Below are 25,444 nucleotides of genomic sequence, written 5' to 3'. Positions count from 1 at the left end.
GTGAATGTCACCCTGTCCATAGCCTGCCACAGCCTGCAGAAGCCACTTCCGTGTCCAGGAACCCCCGTGGCAGGCTCCCGTAGACGCAGATCCCCTGGCAGTGGAATGCTTTGCAATGCTATTTACACTACCTAAAAGTCTCCATTTTGAAGTGAGCAGCAGCATACAATGTTGTGTTTCAGTCCCTCCTACCTAGTTCCAGCACATGATCATCATCCCAAGAAGGAAACTCTGTCCCCAGTATGCAGTTAGAGACTGTTTTCTCCACAGGCTCTGGGGATGTAGTACAATGTGTTTGGGGTTTATCCCCATTGAAGTAGCTAGCTTGAGTCAGGTCTCTGGTATTCCTTTTCATGGCTTAGTTCTACCCCATCATATGCCGATGTTATACATTGTTTATCCACACCAGTGCCCCTTTGGTGGTTTCTACCCTTTGGACAATGCTGCCATAATACATTTGGATTGAGTGCCTGCTTTCAATTATTTGAGGGGCTGGAATGATCTGTTCACCAGTCCCTCCCCTCATGTGGAACTTTTATCTCAGGCATGCTAAGGAAAGGTCCCTAGAACATGTGGCTGCTGCTCCACTTCTCCTTCTCCTCCTTCTTTTTCTTCTTCTTCTTTGTCTTCTTCCCTTTCCTCCCCCCTCCCTCTTTTGGCCCTGGGGCTTGAACTCAGGGCCTGGGCACTGTCTCTGAGCTTCTTTGGCTCAAGGCTAGCATTCTACCACTTGAGCCAGAGCTCTGCTTCCAGCTTTTTGGGGGAGGGGTGTAGTTTATTAGAGATAACAGTCTCATAGAATTTTCCTTGCCAGGCTGGCTTTGAACCATGATCCTCACATCTCAGCCTCCTGAGTAGGATTACAGGCGTGAGCCACTGGCACCTGGCTGGATGTGGCTTCTGGATTGGTATTTTCCCTCACTTCTGGGTTTCTCCAGGTTGAAAGCTCCTGGTTATCTGTGTGCTCCTCCACACTCGAGGCTGTCACTTCTTCTGAGTACAGGGCCTATGTTGTGCCAGTGGCTATGCAGTAGCTGGCACCCAGGGCATGTCCGCTGGTTTGTCTCCTGGCTGCTAAGCTCCTGTCCTGTCCTTAGGCCAGACAATGTTATACACATCCTGGGGAATCAGGGGCGGGGGAGGGGGGAAGACAGGGGATTCTCGAAGTTTTACCAGTGAGGCACATGAAGGTAGAATTACTTTCCCAAGGCCATACCCCTGAGGCAGGTGCAGCTGGGTCTTAAACCAGGCATCTCATTCCTGGCTTTTGGCTGGTAACTTCCTGCACAAAGGTAGGACCTTAAGGATTAATATTGTCCCCTGTTGTGTCCTGATAGGTCACAGGCAGGATGGCTGGTGCTGAGAGGAGTCAGCGGTGACTGTGGGGCCCCAGCAGCAACTCTGTCTCCTGAAGATGAGGTGGCCCAGGTGAATTCCAAGCCAGGCTGATGGCCAGCTCAGGGACACAGGTGCACTGGACAGGGCCAGGCCTGGTGAAGGCGCCCCAGCGACGGCGCTGGGCCTGGACTGAGGAGAAGGAAGATACAGATGGAAGCAGAACACAAGTCTGGGGCCACGAACAGCCCTTTCCTGATGCCACCAGCCCTGAACTCCTGGAGGACTTCCGCCAGGCCCAGCAGCATCCATTGTCCCTGGAGAGGGACCCAGCCTCACAGGAGTCGGAGAGATCTTCAGGGGAAGGTAAGACTGGTGAGTGACTTCCTGTGGGGGCGCCCTGCCCCTGCCCCAAGCATCCCAACTCCCAGCAGCGGGCAGGGGTGGGGACAGCTTTACATTTTAAAATATGAACAAAAAGAAGGTGAGATTGGAAATTACTTGTTGGTGACCCCCCCCCCCCCCCCCCCGTCTCCAGATAGCTAGTGGGTTCTATAGATGTCAATATGCAAATGTAATATGAATATGGAACAGCATTCTGCATACTCCATGGTTACCTGTGTCTTGCTTCCTTGTTAGACAGGAACATTCTCCCAGCTCCTGTCCCTCCTAATGGCCTGCATAGAATTGTGTGATGCCAACCTTCCATGGTCAGAGTCTGCCCACCTGGGCAGGGTGCTTTAGGTGGCTTCTGGCTGCTGCTGTTATCAGTAAGGCAGACATGAATGTCATCATATCCATTTTTGCATACCGCACTCCGTAGAGCTTTTGGTCATTTGAATTGCTTGATTCAGGGATGACACCTATTTTAAATATTTTTAAAATGCCAGTTAGCAATGGCCAATCTCTGTGTTCTATAGCCTACATGCTCCTTGGCATTGAGACCAACTTAAGGTGTGTCCTGGCTTCACTGGGCAAGACCCTGGTTGGTCCTGGCTGAATCTCGGTTTCCTCATCTGTGGGATGGGGGACATGTCATGGGGACTAGCAAGAACCTACCACGTGGTAGTTTCTGCACCAGAATTGAACAGAATGCCCCTATTTTAGGATCCTGTGATCCAGCAGACGTCTGGGGACAGGAGAGAAACTTTGGGCTGGTAGTGGGTTTTTATCCAACATGCCTCATGTCTGCTCTGCTTAATGTAGAGCTATGCCCCATCAAGAAATGGGCACTGAGATACACTGGCTTTCAGGGCAGTGGGGTCACATGGTAACCCCTGCTGTGATGTAACAGCTGCCACCATGTCCTGTGCCCTTACTGTGTGCCAGGCACATGGCTGATCCTGACTGGCCTTTTTTCCCTCCTTCTATACCACCTTCTGCCAGCTAGGAGGCACAAGCCTCCAGGTTGAACAGGGACGGCCAAGGTCAGTTGTTGGCTTGTAGGAGAGGCCAGAGGAGCTGGGGTGAAGCCAGGGTTTCCTAGCTTCACGGCCCATGTTCTTTACCCCACTGGACAACCTCAGCAGAAGACATGGCTAGGGCCTGGGTTCTAGCTCCAGGACTGTTTGGATCCACTGTGTGATCTTTGACAGATTACTTAATATCTCTGAGCTTCCAGTGTACTATGATAAGCAAGAGTGATTTGCTAAAGCAGTTTTTGAGTAGTTGAGGAGTGAGGAGTTGGGGTAGAGGAAAAGAACATGGCAGAGCAGCAGTTGATACGAGGGTTATGACAATGGTGTGTCCAGACAAAGCTCAGTGCTATTCCTACTTGTTTCATGAAACTATGGATCTATTCTAAAGATTGACATAGGGTCTAGGGCAGAGCAGGTACCTAATGAGCATATTGTATGGATGGATAGGCAGACTGGTACACAGGTGAGTGGGTAGATGGATGGATGATGAGTGGGTGGATAGTTGGACAGGTAAATAAATGATAGACATATGGGTAGAGGATGGATGGATGGATGGATAGATAGATGATGGATGGACGGATGGATGGATGGATAGGTAGATGATGGATGGATGGACAGGTGGATGTGTGGATGAATGGGCAAGTAGGCATATTGATGGATGGATGGATGGTGAATGTGTGGATGGATGAGTGGGTGGATGGGTGGACAGATAAACAGATGATAGGTGCATGGATGGTGGATGGATGGACAGTTTGATGTGTGGATGGATGGACAAGTAGACATACTGATGGATGCATGCATGCATGGACAGATGGGCAGGTGGATGGCTGATGGATGGATCAATAACTGGATTGATAGACATGTACATGAGTGATGGGTTGTAACTGATGAATGAATGGGTAGTTGGGGGGCTTAGTAGATGGGTATGTAGGTGAGTGAAAGGATGGATGTTTGGTGGATGGGTGAAGGTTTGAGTGCTTAGTATATGACTATGGAAGCTCCCAATTTCCTAGGAGCTTTACATACCTTATCTTCTTCCTTTGCTTCTTTCTTTTAATATTTTTTTTAGTAACTTTAAGTAGTTGTTTAAAGGGATTTCAATTCCACATGTCAGCTAACGAGTACAATGTGATCAGTGTCACTCCTTCCATCAGTCTTCTTCCAACTTCCTTTGTATTTGGCCAACAAGTAGCACTGAGTATTCCTTCTGCAAGTAGGGGCTACCAAACCAGCCAGCAGCCTTCTCCTTATAAAGCTTGCAGTGTGGTAGGGAGACAAGTATTGAAATATGCGAGTGATGGCCACTGTGATCGTGTCACCAGGGTCTCCAGGCTGATACCGAACACGAGGGAGAGTTTGCCCTAGTCAGGGAGCCCTAAGATTTCTTGTACTCCTGCTGGAAGGAAAATAGGAGCTTGCTAGGCAAAGGGAAGGAGATGGCAGAGGGACACGTGGCAGACCTGGTGGTGGGAGGAACATGGCATGGCTTGATTGGGGCAGGGAAAGACAGAGGGAACCGTAGACCAGATGACTGATGGGGACTTAGGACCTGGAGACAATGGGAAGATGTTGATAAGTTTCTAGGCAGGGATGAGGACACAGATTGAGGAGGTTAGCAGATTAACTACTGGCACCAGAGAATGTCAGTGTGAGGAGTTGTGGTAGACTTCAGAACAGGAGGTAAGTTGAGGAGCCCTGTAGGAGGTAAATATGATAGAGCGGGGGACATACGTATATTTGGGTGTCTATATGGATGGATGGTTGGATGGACAAATGGACAGGTGGATGGCTGATGGATGGATGGCCAAGGGGGGCAGGTAACCAGAATGTGTCCCAGGAATGACTGCGGAGATTCAGGGCGGCCACAAGCTTTAAGGCTTGAATTTGGAGGACTCTTGAATCAGCAGACGGGAATCAGGTCAGTACCTGATGATGGGGAGCAGGGGGAGGGGCTCCTGGGGTTTCTTACCATTTCTGTGCACCCACGTGATGAGGAAGTGAAATCCAGAGATGAGGTAACTTGTGCTAAACCACAAATGTCTTGTCTTTGCAGACACTGAAGCAGAGGATGTGGACAGCCCAGAAAGTCCTCCCCTGCCTCTGCCCTGGCTCCCCCTGCAGGATGGTCAACTAGACCTGACCGAAGAGGAACCTGATGAAGTCCCAGGAAGCCCCGGGAGTGAGGCAGCTGAAGAGAGTTCCCCAAGGCCTGGGTGTGCCGACCAGGACTACACCAGACCCATGGTTCCACAACGGGGTCAGGCCGGAAGCTGGGTGGCTTCGGGCGATGAAGCCGGTGGAAATGAGTCTTCAGAATCTCCCGAGGCCCACCGATATGCTGGATTCTGCTCAGCAAGATCCTGGAGCAGTGGGACCGTGAGCCTTGGCCAACCTAGTGACAGTCTGGATTCTCCCTGGGAAGGAGAGGCCGACATCCCCCAGACTACTGCCAGGACAGGAGCCCTACCGCAGAGTTCCCACCACCACCTCCTGCCCCCTGATGACAGAACCAGAGGTGGCGTTGCTCCGGCAACGACCACAGAATTCCAGGATCGCTCCGCATCACCAGCCCAGAGTCCTGAGCACAGCGAGAATAGATGGGGGGGAGAAACCGCCAGCCTGTCCAGCCCATGGTCTGAGGACCCAACGTGGAAGCAGACCAAGACCTCCTCTCAGCCGTTGCCATCCCGATTCACCGGCTCCATCAACCCCCTGAGTCTCCAGTCTAGTACAACACAGAAAGACCAGTCACAGCCCAAGCAGGGAGACACTCTGGCCAGCCACTCTTCTTCCCATGTCCCCAAGTATGGTCGGGGACGTCTGAACTACCCACTGCCTGATTTCTCCAAAGTGGGGCCTCGGGTGAGGTTCCCCAAAGATGAGAGTTACCGCCCACCCAAGTCCAGGAACCATAACCGGCAGCCTCAAGACGCCACGGGGCCCCTGATCTTCAAATCACCGGCTGAGATTGTGCGTGAAGTCCTGTTAAGCAGTGGAGAAGTATCCCCGGCCAAGGACCCACCTACTTCATACCCTGTCGCCAGGGTACCCCAAGAGTTCCAGACACCCGAGCAAGCCACCAAACTGGTCCACCAGCTGCAGGTAAGGGGACTCCTATCTAAGTGTCTCACTCAAGCACCTGTTGGCCTGAGATAGACCAGATTGGGGAGGGGGAAGGCCTTGAATCTGGGCTGGAGCCCCCTGTTGGTGGAGATGGGTAGTTCTGGAGGTATGAGAGAAAAATCAAGCCTTTTGTTCAAAAAGAGCAATACTGTAATTGTGCCACTGTCTCAGTGGTGATGTGGGCGTGTTTTGAACTTATGAACAATTCAGATATCTTCAGGAGAGAAAATCATATAATGACTGCCCACATCGCCATCTCACATAGTATACAAATTCACCAGTAGCCAGCAACGTTTTTCATGCACATACCCTCTCCCACTAATGCTTCTTGGAGGGTGTGTGTGTGTGTGTGTTTTAACAAAATCTTAAGCATACACCACTTTATATTTTAGTGTGTCTGTGTTTGATGACAAGAACCATATTTTAGACATAACCACAAGTGAATACCAGCTCCGTCATCTGACTTGTCTTCATTTGTCTCAGCAGTAGCTCAGTCACTTTAGTTTGTTTCAATCAGGATCTGAATGAGGTTCCTTTGTGGCTTCTGGTCAATGTCCTGTGCCTTTAGTTCTCTCCTGCCAGTTCTGAGGCTTGAACTCGGGGCCTGGGCACAGTTCCTGAACTGTGCCCCCCCCCCCCCCCCCCCCCGCCGCCCCACCTCCACCTTAGTCCTGGGGCTTGAACTCTGAGCCTGGGTGGTGTCCATGAGCTTCCTTTGCTCAAGGCTAGCACTTTACCAGTTGAGCTACAGCCACTTCTGGCTTTTTCTGAGTAGTTTATTGGAGATAAGAGTCTCCTGGACTTTCTTGCCTGGGGTGGCTTTGAACCATAGATCTCAGCCTTCTGAGTAGTTAGGATTACAGGCATGAGCCACTAAGCACCTGGCTAACTCCTGAGCTTTTGTGCTGGACTAGTGTGCTACCCCTTGAGCCACAGCTCCACTTCCAGCTTGTGGTGGTTAATTAGAGATAAGAGTCCTCGGAGGGACTTTCCTGCTTGTGCTGGCTTTGAACTGCAGTCATCAGATCTCAGCTTCCTGAGTAGCTAGGATTACAGTTGTGAGCCACCAGTACCCGGCCCACTTTTTCTTCTCTTTTGTGGTTTACATTTCTTTTCAAATCTCTTATCTGTAAGCCTTTTCTCCTCTGACTTCTTCCTGTAGTTTGCTGTTGATAAAATCAGCCCTGCCCCCAAGAGCTGCCCACGGCTACCTGCGGAAGCACACGTGGCATCTTGGAAGACCACCCATATCCTCTCCTCCCTATCTCGGGGTAGGACCTGAGCTAGGAAACTTCTGGGTTGCAACCATCTCTGTGTGTGTGTGTGTGTGTGTGTGTGTGTGTGTGTGAGAGAGAGAGAGAGAGAGAGAGAGAGACAGAGACAGAGACAGAGACAGAGACAGAGACAGAGACAGACAGAGAGACAGAGAGAGAGTGTGTTCCTGCGGATCATGCACTTCAGGAGTTTGTGGCCAGAGATCTGGGGAATGGGGCTCAGTGCTTCCTCCGGCCCTACAGTTGTGACCTGCCTAGCCCTGGCAGCTGTTGTATGATCCAGCTCTTTGTTTGGAGTGTCAGGATGAATGATTGTGTTCTGAGAATGCTGTTCCTTCTGCATTCTTTGCTAGAAAGCTTTTGGGTCTTTTTGTTGGTTTGTTTGTTTGGTTGGTTTTTGGTTTTGTTTTTGGCTGTACTGGGATTTGAATTCAGGGTCTTGTCCTTGCTGGGCAGGTGCTCTTCCACTTGAGACACCCCTCTTGCACTCTTTGCCTTAGGTTGTGGTAACCAAGGCCTTGTTCAGATGGAACAGACATGCTTGATTTTGCCTTTCGTGACTTGTTTTCAGAACATTGAGAAACACGCTCCTTCAGCACTGACTTGTGACATTTGCATTTGCCTTTTCTCTTGAATGATGATTTTATGGAGCAGTAACTGAATCTTCTGCTTTTCTGCAGAGGAACTCTTGGGTGATTAGCACACTCTGTGTGTGCTACGAAGCACACCCTGCTTAGGTTCTTGGAACAGGGCAGTAGGGAAGACAGCTATGACCTGACCTATGGTGCCCCTCAACAGACAGGCAGGGAAGTTGGGGCCAGTAGGAAAGAAGTGACAGCCCTTATTGTGGGCTCTCCATCAGGTAACCTTGCCACAGGCCCTCCCCCAAGATGTACTGGCCCCTGGCTGGAACTGTCCTGTTGTCTGATGCTGGAACTGAGGAGTCCACATTGAGTGGCATCCTGAAGGTGTTGAACAAAGCACCATGTGGGGGTGGGACCTGGCCCATGAGGGGCTTACAGCTTGGAAGACGGGCCTCCAGCCTCCAGTGTGAGCATGTCCTCCCTCCTTCCCACAGGAAGACTACCACAAGCTCCTCACCAAGTACGCCGAAGCCGAGAACACCATCGACCAGCTGCGCCTAGGGGCCAAGGTACTGGCCAGGGCGGGAGGAAGTGTCCAACACCACACCAAGTTTGTACCTCCACTGAGCCCTCCACTGATGCGGAGAGGAGCCCTAGTTCTCCTCAGTGATGCTGGGCTGCCACCTGGCCCTTCGTGGGTTCAGTCTCCCTGTTTATGCACTTTGGTGTCTTTAAGTGCTAAAATCTAGGGTGGCTGGGATTTCAGCAGCAGCTTTCTCCTCCTAGGTGGTCTCTAGGGTAAGATTCCACTCCTGAGTCCCCTAACCAGCTATGTGTGCCCTTAAGAATGTGACCATGGCTCTCTGAGTCTCAAAAGAGTAGCACAGAATTTCTGCCCAGTCTTGTTTCCTGGGCCCCAGTTCTTCTGGATCACAACCTTTGCCTGTCTTCTTCCCAGTCTCCCCCACGTCCTCGCCCCTCACCCTTATTGAGACTGGACATCATGTGTACAGCAGGTGAGAGGTGTCATTTGTCCACTCCAAGAGCTGGCTTTCCTGCTGCCTAGCCTCAGTTTGTCTTCAGGCTCCCTGCTCCGAGATCTTCCTCTTTTCTGGGGTAAAGCAGGAAGTGGGGCCTGTTGCAGCCCCTGTGGCTTCCTGCTTTGGGGAGCCCGCTTGCCCCATCAGGCTTCTGTGCATGCAGGAGGCAGGGAAGCTATGAGCAAAAGTGCAGGCCCTCCCCTGACACCCCATTAGCGTGTCTCTGTGGGTGCCCCCATCTTGCCCAGATGGCTCCACCCATGTGCTGGGTCCCCTCCTCCACCACATGCTACCTGTATCTAGAGCTGCTTCCTTCCTGGGAGTGTGGGTGGGGACAGTGAGGTGAGAAAAGGGACTTCTCTGTCTCCACACCTGTAGCACCCTCTATGCAGGCAGGTCCCTTCCTACCACTGCCTCGTAGAGCATGCCTATAAGAGGGGTAATCGGACCTGCTCCTGAATGCCAGGAGATCCAGCTGAGGTCTTAAGACCCCTAGAGCTCTCTCAAGGGACTCAGAGATGGAAGAGGAGGACCCCCTCATGAAGGAAGCCACAGACTCCAGAAAGTCCAAGGAAAGACAGGAACGGCTTGTCAGGCTCCAGCCTTCTAGCGGCCCCATTTTGCTGATTGGGAAGCTGAGGTCCCGGTGGGGATAGGGTGAGGCGCTTAGGGTCAGGATAGGTGGAGATGTGCGGCATTTCCATCTGCCTCCTGCCTCATCTAAACAGGTAGTGAGCACACGGGGCACCTCACAGAGTGGTGGGACTCCCCAGCCCATGAGGACCCGTGTGGATACTCAGGCTGGCCTAGCTGGAGCCAGAAGCTGGCTTGGATGTGAGGGGCTCATAGTATAGAAGCAGGGGGCATGGACATATGTGAGCATCAGCTTATTACCCTCATCTGCTTAAGAGAAAGATGCCCCCTTGGCCTGAGGGCCATCCTCAAAGAAGGGGAGAGCCAGGTGCCGACAGCTCGTGTAATCTTAGCTACTCGGTGTTAGGTTTTTAAAGAGAGGTAGCCGAGTAAAAACCACACCACACACGTGGTATTCAGGTAAGGGGTGGTTCATTCATCGTTCTGGCTGGCACCAGGCCATGTTGGCACCACGTGGCTGGGAGAGAGCTGGGAAAGAGGGCGTCTGTCCCTGGGCTAGGCCTTGTCTAGGGTAGGGTCCGGGAAAGGTGTGGCCTTATGGAATCCAGATGTGACCTCAGCGGATGCAGATGTGACCAATTCCAGGTGTGCCAGTTGCCTAGGTAACGCAGGTACTGGGTGGAGACTTTGCTGCGAGGAGGGTGGAGTCTGCTCACCTTCCAGGAGCGGACCTTACACTCAGGAGGCTGAGATCTGAGGACTGTGGATTGAAGCCAGCCTGAGCAGCCACGTCCATGAGACTCGTCATCTCCAGTTAACTACCAAAAAAGCCAGAAGTGGAGCTGTGGCTCAAAGTGGTACAGCATGAGCTTTGAGCAAAACATAAATAAATAAACAACTCAAGAGACAATGCCCAGGCCCTGAGTTCAAACCCCATGACCAAAGAAAAAGGGGAGGGGTGAACAGAATTTAGCTGAAATGGAACCAGGTGGCTACTCCCCTCAACCCCTAGTCTTGGGGAGCCATTCTGGATGAGCTCAGAGGCCAGGTCTGCAGAGGGAGCAGGGAGCCCCAGATCAGGGAGGTGCATCATTGCATGACACATGGCTGCCTCATGTCTGAATCCCCAAACCTAGAAGGCTCACAAAGGTGTCCTGCTCAGAGCCCATGGGTGCTGAGCCCCTTTGCTCGGAGTCCACAACACTGGGAACGGGGGGGGGGGGGGGAGTGGGGTTGGGGAGCGGGTACCACCTAGGAGGGGCCGCATCTGGGATGTGCTCTGGACTCCCAGGCCAGGCTCATGGTTTGTGAGTGGGAAGGGGTGGGAGAATGCACAGGAAGGAGGAGGCACAGAAAGTGCCAGGCCCAGGCTGAGGCCTCCACTGGAGGTCCTCCATCTGCAAAAATGGGGTGGGGCCAGGAGACCCATTTGCCCAGTGTTTGTGAGAGGCCAAGTTGAGCTCTGATGGGAGTTCAAGAGGCAGGTGTGGAGGGAGGTGCTGTCACTTTGGCTGCCTGGTTGCTGTGCCTCCCCAAGCTGCCCCACTTCCCTCATCTCAGGACAGAGTCCAGGAAGAAGAGTTGAGGAGGCCGGAAACCAGACCAGAAGACCTAGAGCCCCCTTCCCCACAGAAAGCTCTGGTGCTGGGGCCAGAAACCCCTGGTGGAGCAGTGGGGAGAGGGGAAGTAGCTGTGCTCTCCCCTCCCCTTTCCCTCCTGCCTCATTCATGAAGCCCATTAGCATTCTAAAGGCTTGGAGAAGCCCCATCTGTGCATGCAGGGAGCATGCTCATTTATTTAACCCAGTCTTTCCCAAAACCGCTGGTTTCACCCTGCACAAAATCCCCTTCGCCCCCACAAGAGCCAACCTAGCCTTGGGGTGCACTGTGGGGTTCCCCAGCGATAACTTGGTCACCCTCACCTCAGATGCAGCCATTCTCTAGGGAGCCAGGGCCCTGGAGAGCCAGGCCTGGGCAGCTCAGCAGGTGCTTTTTCTGGCAACCCCCACACCCTCCACCACAAGCTTTGGCCTCTGCTGTGGTCTCTCTCAAGCTGAGGGGATTCAGGCCTCTTGCCCACATGGGAAGGAGGGAGGGAGGGAGGGAGGGAGGCAGGCAGGAAAGGTGTTCAGAGCCGGCGCCTCCCCAGGGATTTGGGTCACCTCAGGAGAAGAGGGGTGCTAGTGGGCGGCCCTGCAGGTAGTGGGGAGCAGATGGCCAGGGAGATTATGAAAATCCAGCTTTGTTCTCAGCTGGTATGGCTCAGGCGGGGAGGGGAGGGCAGCAGCTGGGCCAAGCCCCACTTGGCATGGGTTTTCTGCCACAGCAGGGTCCTGAAGAGCAGAGGAAGCTGGGGAGGCCGCTTGGTTGGGACCAGGGAGCTTCCTCTGCTGGGCCCACTGTCAGCTGCCTGTCCCAATCTTGAGGTAGTAGGGGCAATCAGGACATCCACCTGGCACTGAGGCACCAGGACACCACTGGAGTGTGGCTCTTCAGGAACTTGTCTCCCTGTGGCCACATGGTTAACAATAGGGATGATGGTGGTGGTGATGACAGTGATGATGGTGATGATGGTGATGGTGGTAGTGATTGATGATGGTGGTAATGGTGATGGTGGTAGACATGGTGATGATGGTAATGGTGATGGTTATGCTGCAACGGTGACAAATGGGAGGGAGGTGACTGCTCTGTACTGAATTCCTACATAACACGATGTTAACTACATCAGCTGTTCTAGGACACAACGATGATGAGTGGTAGAGCTTGGACATGGCTCTGGCTTTGACACTAAAGCAGGGGGGCAAACTCTGTAAAAGGGCAGATGTGGTTAGGTTGGGCTTTCCAGCCTCCACCCCAGCTGCTCAGCCCAGCCACAGGCGTATATCTAGCCACAAATGGCACAGCTCTGCTCAGCAGAACCCCGTTCACAAAACCTACCCAGCTCCCCAGCTCTGCTGTGTACCCCTGCCCAGAGCATGCGCTCTCTCGGCTCTTGAGCTCCAGATGGCCTTCCTCGGTCAGCCCTTCCTGCAGCTTCTCACTGGGTGATTTGCCATGTTCAATCCATCCTCAAATGATGACACTCTGGGCACCTGCTGGCTTTCTCATCCATTCATACAGCCGTTAGCTTCTGTTTATTACCAACTTAATTATTACTATTATTGAACATATCATGTCTTAAGAAATATTAGAATTATTTATGACAAATGACACCATATACTATAATTGTGTAGTGACAAATATTATTATTATTAATTAATATTAGTATTGTTACTAGTGGAAAACCATAGGTTTGGGGATTAGATAAAGCAATGTTGTCATCCTAGTCCACTTGTCAGCTGTAGATTTTGAGTGATTTAACCTCTCTGAGTGTTTTCTCTCCTGGGAGATTGGGCCCTATTTTCCTCCTCTTCAGGACCACCATTCAGAAAAAATGGAAAAGCTTATAGGCCATTAATCCCACATTTTTTCTCACCCCTGGGTTCAAGGTAAAGGTTCTGTCTATCTATTTATTTATTTTTCTTTTGGTCAGTTGTGAGGCTTGATTTCAGGGCCTGAGCGCTATTCCTGAGCTCTTTTGCTCAAGGCTAGCGCTCTACCACTTTGATCCACAGTACCACATTCCGGTTTTTGAGTGGTTAGTTGCAGATAAGAGTCTCACAGGGACTTTCCTGCCTGGGATGGCTTTGAGCCACGATCCTCAGATCTCAGCCTCCTGAGTAGCTAAGGTTACAGGCATGAGCCACTGATACCCAGCAAAGGTTCTATTTATAATCTGAAGTGTTATTGACCCCTCAGAGGAAGGATGAAAGGAAGGCCTTCTCAGTAAGTTTTCCTTGCCCTTGATTTGGCTTTGCCCACATCCATCTTCCCAGGTGAACCTGTACTCTGAACCGCCCCAGCCCGGCCACAGCAGCAAGGGAACGGTGCCCCCAGGGACCAAGGTCTTGTCCTTCACCATCCCACAGCCCCACTCAGCTGAGTGGTGTCCTGGTACTGACCAGGACCAGCAGGCATCTGGGGCCACAGGTAAGTCTGAGAGCTGGGGCTGTCTCTGTGCCTTTGCTCTGGTGGGGGAGGTCTTAGATCACCCTGGATGAGCACTAGTTTTAGGTCAGGGGGCGTCAAAGCCTCACACTTCCTCTCTGAGTCCTTTGACTTGGACAGGCCAAACAGGATGGTGTCCTGACATGAACTAGGATGGCCCACTGTGCCACCTTGGCAATATGAGATGAAGAGTATGACCGATATTCTGGTTGAAGGGCCCATTGTACAGCCTGCCCTGTACTGAGCATGGTGTGTGTCACCTTGCTTAATTCCAGCAGGGACCTGGTAGCCAGGAAACGGTGGCTCAGAGAGACAAGAGCAAGCTGAAGCTCAGTCCAGCTCCTCAGGGTGGGTTAGGACTCACACTTGTATCTCCCTGCATCAGAGCCTGCACCACTGGCTTGAGACCCCAGGCTGGTCTGGCTCTGCTCCTCGTAACAGGACCCAGAGCTGGTCCTACCTGTACTGGGACAGCCCCTCCCCAGCCCTCTTCCTTGGCTGACGTGGAGATGGCCCAGCTGATGGCCCACGTGATGGTGGATGTGGAGATCTGCCCTTGGACCCAGTGTTCCTTGGCTGTGTATTCCAGGGTGGCTGACAGCACCAGGAAACTTGAGCCCTTCCTCACCCTCCAGCACACCCACTGTGAAGGGGCTCCCAGAGAGCCAGGGCACCACCATGGAGTGGAACCAGGGACTGGCTTCCCAGGCCAGCAGGCTCCTGGCGAAGGTGAGTGAGACCCCACGTTTCATCCTGCAAGACAGTCTCACAGGACCTCTGTGAGAGTCCCCTTTCCCTGCCTCAGCACCATCTAACTGGGCCATCTCGAAATCTGACCCTCTCCTTCCCCCTGGCTTTGGAAGTCATGTGTCCCCAGCCTCTTCCTTGTCACCCGGGGCTAAGCTGAACCCTACTTTTTGCGTCTCTCTACTTGTATTTGAAAGTGACTCTGGTTTAGTCCCAGGGAGATTCCACTCTGTCTGTAACTCTGCCTTTCCCCTTCGGGACAGATTGCCCCCTTTCTCCGTTGGTTTCTAAACTGGAAGTCCACTCTCAGGTACATCGCACAGGGTTTTGATATTTTCCTCAAGCACCCCTGGTCACTGAATTGTGTGCACATCTTTTTTCTACCTACATTCTTGGCCTTCTTCCAGCAGTGCTTATAACAGTTTATGAAACGACATAACGTGTTAACCACATTCTTAAAACGGAAGTGAAGAAGCTGGGGGGCCAGAGAGGAAGTAAGCATGGAGAAAAACAAATTATAGGGTAAAGTGAGTCAACAACGTGTTGAGCACTTAATCACAGACACACCTATCTTTTTTGAGCTTCCTAGTTGCCAGTGCAAAAATGGACGTGCAGTTATTACAGGCATCAGGTCCATAAAAGAAATTCCTTCAGAGAAACGCCACCCTCACCATTGTTTTTCCATAGCCTCCTCTTCATAATGCCGTGGCATGGCTGTTTTCTGGCCTTAGGCAGTGGCTTACCTTCCTCTGTCCCATCAGTTTGCCTGTTCTGAACATTTCATATAAATGGATTCAGACAAACCTCTGCCTTGTGTCTGACTCCTTTCCTTTCCAGTGATGTTTTCAAGGCTCTTCCATTTGTGAGTAGCGGTTTAAGTACCTGATACCTTTTTCTCCCTACCATTTTTGGCCCAGAAACTGGAGAGGAGTTTATTTCTTATCTCACTGTTCATAAAATAAAGCAAAGTCAGAGTGCCATACTTGGCAGGAGCTGAGGTCAACTGACCTCTGATAATCCAAGCTTCACTGTCCAGCATGGCTGACCCCTGTGGCTGCTGGTGGAATGAAGAGGTTGATATTGATATAAAATATCAAAGACTAAACTAAAAGTTCAAAGACTAAACGTCAGCTGAGTGCTGGTGGCTTATGCCTGTAATCCTAGCTACTCAGGAAAACTCAGGTGTAAAGACTGCAGTTTGAAGCTAGCCTGGGGAGAAAACTCTACAAGATCCCACCTGCAGTCAACCAACAAAAATGCTGGAAGTGTGGTTTAAGTGGTCGAGAGCCATAAAAGGGATATCACAATCCTGATAGCCAGCATCCCTTAGGCCTATATATCCACAAAGGCCAAGGGTCCAGGAACCTGTCCCCATAAATACAAGGGATAGGTATACAAGAAATGTTCTCCATCTTGCCTTCTGTTTCTTCAGTACTGTGTACAGGCAGGGCAACTGTACATCCCACCCCCTACTTTGATTGACAGTGAGATCTAGCCTTCGTGGTGGGTATGTGCTCTTCCCTACCCATTCCAGCCACTTGGGGTCAGTGTGGCTTGCAGGTCTTCTGCGTGTGAGCGATTGCGCTTCGTGGGTTAACTTCCTGGATTTTCCCTGAGGCCCAGCATAGAGTCTATACCCTCCATCCTGAGGCCAGACCCAGCCTTTTGTGCCTAGCATGGTTGTGGCTGGGTGAAGGGCCTCTGGGAAAGTCACGTCCAGGGCCCTGGGCTTCATGAAGCTAATTTTCCTCCCCTCTGTCCAGGTGGATTCCTTTGAAGGACTGATGCAAGAAGGACACCTCACACCTCAGGACCGACTTCAGGTTAACACCCCCTCACCCTCGCCCTGCCCCACCGCCATGCAGGAGATACCTTCACTTCTGTCCTCAGGCTGAGTCTGTGACGCCCTTTGCTGTCACATACAGTCCTCCAGACCCAGCGAGACAGCTCCTGTGTCGCTCCCCAAGAAAATGCTGACCCTCACCACACCTGAATTTACTAAGCCGCTTGGCTGCCAGCCACTCTGGGAGCCTTCTACATACACTACCACAATTTTAGCATCAGAAACACCCACAAGGGAGCTGCATGCACTCCATTGCTCCCATTTATAACTGTGATGAAGCCGAAGCCCAGAGAGGTGACTTGAAGGCCTTTGAAGGTCACATAGTAGAAGGCAGCAGAACCTGGAGGCTGATCTATTCCTTCTCAAGTCATGATCTCATTCCTAAGTTCAAGGTCATGATCTGTTCATTCCCAAGTTCAAGGTCACAATCTGTTCATTAAATTCAAGGCTATGGTCTCTTCATTCTTAAGTTCAATGTCATGATCTATTCATTCCCAAGTTCAAGGTCATGTTCACTACCCTGCACTACTCCCAGTGATCTGCCTGCCTCTTGGCCACTAGAAAAGGATCTTTTCTTTTTTTTTTTGTACCTCCCTCTTCCCCCAAATTTGGAAACTGGCTAAAGAGAGGGGAGATGACCCTTTATCTAGCCATGCCTGGTTCTTTTCCTTCTGGACTTTGGAGTTTTGTTATAATGTAGTCATGTATGTACAAAATAGGTTTCTGCTGCTTCAATCAGGCCACAGGAGGGAGCGGGTGGAGCTCTCAGAGCTGTGAGTGGGAGGGACAAAGGTAGGGACTATCAACATGACTGTTAGCATCTAGGGGGCCTACAGTGACTAGGAAGCCTCAGGAAAAGCAGCTGCCCTTAGCCGTTCCTGATCCCAACTGCATTTAACCCATTTCAGTGGGAAGATCTTTAGGGCCCCTCCTCCTAAACAGATCCTCCTCCTCCATCCCCCCCCCCCCCCGCCCCCCCAGCAAAGCTTGAGGAAATAATCCAGCCCAGGCACAAGGCCCACAGCAGAAGGGTTAAGAGGAGCAGAAGGAGTCTCAGAGTGACAAAACCAGGCTCCTTGGTTTATGAAGCCATATTACAGCCTACATCTGTTCCTAGATCGCTCTACAGATGTCATGTACAACTCTGTTATGGAATGTGCAGTATGAGATTCTGCCGTATCCTCAAGCCGATGATCAGGGACTTTGAGAATGAAAACCTTTAAATTTTTTTATACTGCCACATAGGAGCAGCGTATCATAATGGCATATGGGGACATTTATAGGGGACAGTGTGATCGTTTGATACATAGACAGTATGCAAGCATCAATTCTGGGTAATTCATTTTTCCCTTGTAAATAGTGTTGGGATGCGTTAAACTCCTATCTTCTACCTTTTTAATAGCTACATAATAAATTGTCACATAACAAATTGTGCCTTGAACACTAGGACTTCTCTTATTGAACAGGAGTTTGGTGCCGCCTGCTATCCAGCCTTCCTCCCTCCCCTTCGTCCCCAGCTTTTCAGCCTCCAGTGACTATCACTGTATGCTTTTCTTCTCTGAGATCATTGCTTTTAGTATCCACATGTGCAAACATGCAGTACTCATCTTCTTCTGTCTTCTTTCATTGAGTATAATGATTTCCAGATCCCCCTTTCCTGACAAAAACAAACAAACCCAAAAACCCAATTCATTTTTTTTTCTCTCTGTCTTGATTCCCCATACCTGGGGAGATTGAGAGCTGTTAGATCATGCACAGGTTGCCCTTCACCTCAAGTCTGTTCCTGGAGTTGAGTGTCTGGGGTGGTAAATGGGGCATGATCACACACACACACACACACCCCGCTTTCTGTGGTGTTACTGGGTAACAATTAGGGTTACATCTACTATGGAGGCCGAGCACAGTTGTTAGAACCAGGAGCTCTGCAGCCAGAGTTCCTGGGTTCAAGTCACGGCTGTAGAACTTGTTCTGCTCACTCTGTGACTTTTACCAACTTTAACCTCGGTGCCTCTGCTTCCTCCTGGGAAGATAATAAACAATCCCTCATTGGGGGCTTGGGCAGGGAATGGCCAGTTTTCTGATACCCACAGTTTTGCAACATGGAGGATGAAGATTGGGGTGTCTCCAGTACTCATTCCTCATGGGGACACAGGGAGAGTATATTTGGCACTGTAGCTGTCCTGGTACAAGGAAAGGCCATTGCCAAAGGCGTCCAGATCCTACCTTTGCCGTGCCAGTCTGATGGCAGAGAGCGTGACCTCACAGAGGCATCCATAGAAGGTCCCAGCCTCAGCCCCTGCTGTCCACAGCTCCTCTGTGTCTGTGCTGGCACTGAACCCATGGGGCTTGGGCACTCAGAGCCCGTGATCTGCCTGGTTCCAGGGCTTCCGGCGTCTGAGGGCGGCCTACAGAGGCCTGGAGGATGACTATCTGCAGACCAGCAAGGGGCAGCACCCAGCCACACAGAGCACTGGCTCTAAGGGGACACCGGGAGATCCCGATTACTGCAGGTAGGTACTGGAGAGACAGGCCCAGGAGGGCAGGTGGGCCAGACCCCTAAGAGGGCCCCTGGGCCCACATCAAGAGATAGACACTTGTCCTCACAATTCATACACAGAGATGGCAGGGAGAACTCCATTCCAATTAGCCACATGTCCACAGGGTGGGACCAAGAGATGAGATGAGACGGCACCTCAGACATGAGCTGGACATTAGGGAAACTGAGGCTAAGAGGACTGGGATTTCCCTAGGTCACACAGCCTGGGGATGGCAGAGAGGACCCAGATGAGATCTCTTGATTTTCAGTGGAGTCTCTTTCTTCTCTCGAGTTCTCTGAATCATCCAGTGGTGACATTGGGTGGACCATGAATGGGTTTCCTGCCCCATCTCTCCCAATGTGGCCACCGGCCTGGGCCCCCATGCTGATACTTCCCCCTTCCAGGGAGCTGGAGGCAGAGATTCGCCAGCTGAGGATGCGCTTGGAAGAGCTGCAGGACCACATGGGTTGGAACCAGCATGAGCTGGCACCATCTGAGCCAGACCCAACCCAGGACAGCACCTCAGCCACATCCCTGTCCTGCCAGCCAGCACGCCTGCTCACTCCTTTGGGAATGGTCCCCACGGCAGCCATGCAGAGCCCCTCCTCTGAGGTACCCCCTTTTGTTCCTTTCACATTAATACTGTCATTACATTTGTCAAATGTCAGGACTCCTTTTTGTATTTGTTTGTTTGGCAGTACTGTGAACTCAGGGTTTCTAGGTAGGCACTCTACTGCCAATTCATACCTTCAGTCTTTTTTTTGGCTGGTCCTGGGGCTTGACCTCAGGGCCTGGGTGCTGTTCCTGAGCCTCTTTGTGCTCAAGGGTAGTGCTCTACCGCTTGAGCCATAGCACCACTTCCAGGGTTTTTTTTTTTTTTTTTTTAATTATTAGTTTATTGGAGAGTCTCATGGGGACTTTTCTACCCAGGCTGGCTTCAAACCACCATCCTTAGATCTTAGCCTCTTGAGTAGCTAGAATTATAAATGTGAGCCACCAGCAGTCAGCCTTCAACTGTTTTTCTTACTCTGTGTGTGTGTGTGTGTGTGTGTGTGTGTGTGTGTGTGTGTGTGTGTGTGTGTACACACGTGTGTACCAGTACTGGGGCTTGAACTCAAAACCTGGGAGCTGTCCCTGGGCTTTTTCTTTTCCTCTCTCTCTCTCTCTCTCTCTCTCTCTCTCTCTCTCTCTCTTCCTCTCAGCTAGTGCTCTATCGCTTGAGCCACAGCTTCACTTCAGGCTTTCTTGGTGATTAATTGGAAATGATAGTCTCAGGGACTTTCCTGTACAGGCTGACTTGGAACCATAATCCTTATATCTCGGCTTCCTGAGTGGCTAAGATTATAGGCATAAGCCGCCAGTGCTTGGCATAATTGGTTATTTTTAAGATAGCAACTCACTTTTCATCCAGACATACACCTTGGCTGTGATCCACCTGTTTGTAACCTTCCCATGGTAGCTGAGAGAGCGGGCACACCCCACCATATCCAGTTTCATCTGTGGAGATGGAGTTTTGCGGACTGTTCTACCTGAGCTGGACTGAAACTCTGATCCTCCCAATCCCAGCCTCCCACATAGCTAGGATGAGCAGGTGTGAGCCACTGGCACCCAGTTTTAAATGCCAAGGCTCTTATCATGTGGTGGGATTTGGGGGGGAAAGCAGTGGAGGACAAAGGTGACCTCTATCTGACCTCTCAGAGTTTCTGAATAGTTGAACTAGGTACAGACTTGTTTGCATTGTCATTTTGAATTGTACTCTGAAGGACCATTATATAGAGTTCTGTCTGATGAAAGTAGGGAACAGAGCAGTGTAACTGGGACCATGGTCTCTGAAGAAGTAAAGTTTACATGAGATGTGAGGGTAAGTGGGAATTACTCGGCACAGGAGGAGATAAATCATCCAGCAGGGGAAAGAGCCTATGTAAGGGCCCTGTGGCTAGAGCAGGAAAATGGGTGGGGGTGAGGCAACAGTCGTAAGAGGTGTCTGGAAAGTCAGGCATGAGTGTGGTGGTGTCTGGGCGTGGGAGCCTCAACTTGAGCTTGGTCTAAAACTCTTCTTGAATTTTCATCAAGGAGTGACATAAGGGATTTGTAGGTAGACAAGTTTGAGGCTGGGCAGAGAACAAGACACACACACACACACACACACACACACACACAGAGGTTTGTGAACTTGCAAGAGCTTTTAAGTGGCAGTGAGAGGAAAGGGAGTCAGGTGGCCTTCAGGTCACCTGAGGGGCGGTGGGGCTGTGTGCAAAGGTAGAAGGGGCCTTGCAGGAGTCTCCCACCCCCTCGAGCCCTTGCAGGATGGTGGCTAGGCCCCTGTGGCAGGTGAGCAAGGTGTGTTGTCACATGGATGGAAGACAGTGGTGGGATTTCTGTGCCTGTGGGGCCTGGAGCCAGATGGCAGGTGTTAGGTGGGTGGGTGGAAAGGGCCTGGCCCCTGGCAGGGCATGTGTGCCAGCCGATGCCCCGCTGGCCCCAAGATGTGGAGGAGAGCTCAATCTGTGCTCTGTGCAGAGGCCTGGATGGCTCCGGCAGGTGGTGTTTCCTGTGTGGAGGGGGTGGAGGGGAAGTGAGGGGCTCTGTGCTCTTGCAGTAGAGGTTTTGGGGATGGGAAGTAGTGGGTATCCAGGCTAGGATAGAGTTGGGGAAGGATTGGTGCTGCTGGCAGGAAATCTGGACAGTTCCTCCCCTTGTTACTTTGGGATGTGTGTGGCCACTCGCTGGAGCCTTGGGAAGTCCTATCTGGAGGGTGGCTGGCATTCGTGACAGGCAGTTCAGAAAAGCACGTGTGCGTGCATGCGAATGGCAGTCACCCCAGCCTGTGTACCATTCAGTACTGTGCACGAGCCTGGTGTGGCAGGTGTTTAATAGCTGCTTCCTCCACCTCTCTGGTCCAGCTCCCTGCCCCTGCTGGCCCGTGCCCACCACCTGTGGATGTGGAGCTGAGCCCCCGGAGCAGCGAGGTGGAGGGCAGCCTGCGGGACCTCCCAGCCCCACTCAAAGGCAAGGAGCTGCAGATGGAGCAGGATTTCCACGGCCTCCTGGATCGGTAGGTGCCCGCCTGCCCCCTGGCCCTCTGGTGAGTGTCAGACTGGGGACCAGACCTCCCCCCTCTGGGCAGAAGTCACACAACACTCCTGGGTACACTACCTCAGGTACCTCAGCATGAAGTCCCTCCCAGAAGCCTTGAGGGTGGAGGAGGAAGTGGAAGAAGAGGAAGGGGAGGAACACAACAAAAAGCCCAAGAAGGAGGACAGTCTTTACCCCCTGGAAGTTGATGGAGCTTTAGCAGGAGGGAGAATGGAAGCCACTCACATGACCCCAAGGCAGCACCCAGTGCCGGCTGAGAAAAGTCACAGGTAAGTCACTGAGTCTGCTCCGTGGGATGAGCAAAATGGCTCTTAGCATAGTCCTGCGGTCAACCTGTCCCGCGTCTCTACGGTGTGGTATTAAATGCCACCAAGAACACCAAAAAATGCTTTGGGTTACCAGGGGATGTGTCTTAAAAAAATTGTTGTTATAAAGGTGATGTACAGAGGGGTTAAATTACATAAGTCAGGTAAACAGTCCATTTCTTTTTGGACAGTGTTCCCCTTCCCTCACTCTCTTCGTTTTTCTCTCTCATCCCCACCCACAAGGTACATAGTTCATTTTCAATAACAGTGTCTAGTGAGTACCACTTCTGTATTTGTTCACCCTTTGACCCTCCATTTTTGTGCCCCACCTTACCCTCCCAAAGACAGATAAAGGAACAAACAAGACAAAAAGAAAAGAAAACAGAAACAACAAAGAAAAAAACCTCTTATGTCCATTTCCTAAAGTTCATTTTGATAAATAGGATCTTACAGGCTCAGTGGTACACTCAGAGGCCTTGTGCCCTTGGCTTCCTCACCTAAGAGTATGCGCCTTTGGTCTCACTGTGTGTGAATGCAGAGTCCCGTGTAGTTTATCGTGTCCTGGTGTATTTTAGATCTAGTTTCCACACATGAGACAAAACATGATGATTTGTTCTAGGTCCATCCATTTCCCTGCAAATGACATAATATTTTTCCTCCTAATGGCTGTGAAAGAAATTCCATTGTGTATAGGTACCACATTGTTTACATTCACTCATCTATTTGTAGGGCATCTGGGCTGTTTCCATAACTTGGCTATTGTGACTACTGCAGCAATGAACATGGGTGTGCATGAATTGTGTCTTTACCATAGCCTGACTGGTAATGCTCTAGGTAGATGCTCAGGAGTAGTATGGCTAGAACATGGCTTTAAGTAGAACAGATGTACACTAAATAGCCTGATTCCCCTTTTGTTTTGTTTTCTGACTTGGGAATGGTACCAAGGAAGAAGTCTCAGTTTAGTGCTAACATGTCCTTATCATCCCTCCTGATCGTCCTTTGAAAAGAGGCCATGAATGGAGGCAGTGTGGTGGGCGGGGAGGTAGGCTGATGGGGCAGGGAGGCCAGCTGTACAAGCAAGCATACAGTCTCGCCAGATTGTGCAGGTAGAGCTTTGGGCAGGCACCTCAGTCCTCTATCCAGGACAGGAGCCATTTGTTTGCAAAGTTGTTTCTTTCTGTAACGGAGTTCCATTCTGCTCTTCTATGCAGACTCACTTGGTCTGGGAAGTGCTGCTTCTGTCCTGTGCCCCCTGTGTTCTGAGGAGGGTGGGTTTGTTACCACTCTCATTTTACGGTTATAAGAACTGAGGTTTGGAAAAGAGAAATTACTTCCCTAAGGCCATGCTGCGGAAACATAGCAAAGCCAGGATGGGGAACTCCAGGCGTATCTGACTCCGGAGTCCAGCTGCAGGTCCAGGTGGTCTGGCTCATGTCAGGCCTCAGGGACTGTGTGCTTCTCCGCCTCCCCAGGGAGCCCTCAGAGCCATCGGCCTTCCAGACATCTGTGGCCAGGCACAGGTACGCGCCAGCACTGGGCAAGGCAGACGCGGCTTCTCCAGGACGTGGCATGGCACCCAAGTCCACAGCATCCCAGCAGGGCAGTATGGCCAGCCTGGAGGGCAGTGGCACCTCGGAACACTTTGCACATAAGACTCTGTGCCAGGCTAGAGGACTCCACAGAGAGGTCAGTGTACACCAAAGGCTGGGCTCCCTGTGTCTCCCGAGCAGTACCCCTGGGCCTTTGCTCAGGCTGGCTTTGGTCATCTCCGCTAGCTGCCATCCAGCCTCTCCTTCAGGGCTCAGGCCCAGGGTCACCCCAGCTTCCTCCTCTGCCAGATTCTTCTGCCTGTTTTCCCCTGTGCCTCCATGTCACCACTGGGAGCTAATTCTTTTCTTTTGTACTAATCCTGGAGCTTGAACTCAGGACCTGGAAGCTGTCCTTCTTGTGCTTTTATGCTCAAGAGACAAAAGCTAGCACTCTACCACGTTGAGCTACAACTTCAGTTCCAGTTTTTTGTTGTTGTTGTTTTCCTGGTAATTGGAAATAAAAGTCTCACAGATTTTCCTGCCCAGGCCAGCTTCAAACCTGTCTTCTCGGATCTCAGTTTCCTGAGTAGTCAGAATTACAGGGGTGAGCCATTGGGCTCCCAGATAAGCTAGTTGTTGTTTGTATCATTGAGCAGTAATTCAGATAAGTAGAAAGACCACAGACCACTGTGGGAATGTGACTTGGCTAAAGACCTTGTCATTGAAAAGCACCTATTTGTGCATGGATGAATATACACATGCACACAGACATACACACAGACACACACACACACACTGTAGTCAGGGGTTAGCATTAGGGCACAAGTTCACAGGTGCCCGTGTGGCTTGTGTGCATGCTATGGAACCCAAACGTTGGGCTGTATATGTGTGATGCAATATTTTCCCCATGCATTGGGCCTGAGCATTTTTTTCTTTTTTTAAAAAATTGTTATGATAAAGGTGAGATACAGAGGGGTGACAGTTACATAAGTCATGTAAAGAGAACATTTCTTTTTGGACAATGTCCCCCCTTCCCTCGCTCTGTTTTCTTCCCCATCTCCACCCATATGTTATATAGTTATTTTCCACATAGTATCTAGTAAGTACCACTGCTGCTTTTGTTCACCCTTTGATTTCTGTGCCCCCACCATATCCTCTCAACACACAAACATGACAAAAGGAAAAGAAAACACAAAACATCAACGAAGAAAGAAAACCCCGCTTTCCATTCCTTGGAGTTCATTTCGATAAATATTATTTTATATGATTGGGAAAGGCACATGGGCCTTGAGCCTTTGGGTTCCTCTCCTTAGAGTATCCTTTGTTCTCACTGTGTGAATGCCTGGAGTCCCCTGTCTTTTAGGTCTAGTTTCTGCTTATGGGCCTGAGCATTTCTGCAGTTACATGAGATGATAGCTTGTCAGGGTCATGGCAGAAGATGCCAGAATAATACTTCTCTTCTTTCTCCTCCTCCTTCTCCTCTTCCTTCCCTTCTGGCCACAGGCTGTATCCCAAAGTCCCATCTCCCAGCCCTCAGGGTGGCCAGGCCTGCCTAAGGCAGGGTTGTCCAGTGTGGAGTCCCTGCCGTGAGCCACGTGGCTTGTGTTAGGGCCTGGTTCTGGGGCCCAAGAATATGGGCAGCCCCCTGGTATGTGAAGCTAGGCCGGGATCTGGGAGGGGCTCCCCGCTGTCCCTAAATACATTCCTCAGATTTAAAAGCTTTCTGCCTCTTCCAGGAGCCCTGGATGGCCTCCCCTGAAACAGACAGTGGCTTCGTGGGCTCAGAAACCAGCAGAGTGTCACCCCTAACCCAGACCCCAGAACACCGCCTCTCCCACCTCAGGTATCCCAGGACCCTGCCACCGGGCCATCTGTCACACTGGGATGGCCCCAATTAGGGGGCCAGTGCTCTCCGCATTTGCAGGCCCTCATTTACCCTCCATCTTATCCACTGAGGCTCAGAGAGGGGAAGT

General features: G+C 51.2%; 1 protein-coding gene across 6 annotated transcripts in view; it reads left to right on the top strand.

Annotated features, from left to right (window-relative positions):
• Akna (AT-hook transcription factor) overlaps positions 1-25,444 on the top strand; it is a 48,488-nt gene that overhangs the window by 10,805 nt on the left and 12,239 nt on the right. For 4 of the 6 annotated variants that reach the window (XM_070012199.1, XM_070012193.1, XM_070012190.1 and 1 more), the window contains exons 3-14: positions 1,338-1,710; positions 4,807-5,855; positions 8,229-8,303; positions 13,243-13,396; positions 14,004-14,143; positions 15,925-15,984; positions 18,387-18,514; positions 18,946-19,153; positions 21,445-21,596; positions 21,703-21,906; positions 23,415-23,628; positions 25,208-25,314. In XM_070012199.1, coding sequence (XP_069868300.1) covers positions 1,449-1,710; positions 4,807-5,855; positions 8,229-8,303; positions 13,243-13,396; positions 14,004-14,143; positions 15,925-15,984; positions 18,387-18,514; positions 18,946-19,153; positions 21,445-21,596; positions 21,703-21,906; positions 23,415-23,628; positions 25,208-25,314 — 2,753 coding nt within the window. In that variant the 5' untranslated portion in view covers positions 1,338-1,448. Of the gene's footprint in view, positions 1-1,337; positions 1,711-2,744; positions 2,763-4,806; positions 5,856-8,228; positions 8,304-13,242; positions 13,397-14,003; positions 14,144-15,924; positions 15,985-18,386; positions 18,515-18,945; positions 19,154-21,444; positions 21,597-21,702; positions 21,907-23,414; positions 23,629-25,207; positions 25,315-25,444 lie in introns of those variants that run through there. The other 2 variants (XM_070012204.1, XM_070012211.1) reach the window with 2 other exon arrangements.

Source organism: Dipodomys merriami, unplaced genomic scaffold (genome assembly GCF_024711535.1).
Source record: "Dipodomys merriami isolate MVZ:Mamm:240054 unplaced genomic scaffold, mDipMer1.0.p SCAF_11, whole genome shotgun sequence".
NCBI lineage: Eukaryota > Metazoa > Chordata > Mammalia > Rodentia > Heteromyidae > Dipodomys > Dipodomys merriami.
The sequence above is the reverse complement of the archived record's forward strand: the minus strand, read 5'-3'. Positions and strand labels throughout refer to the sequence as shown.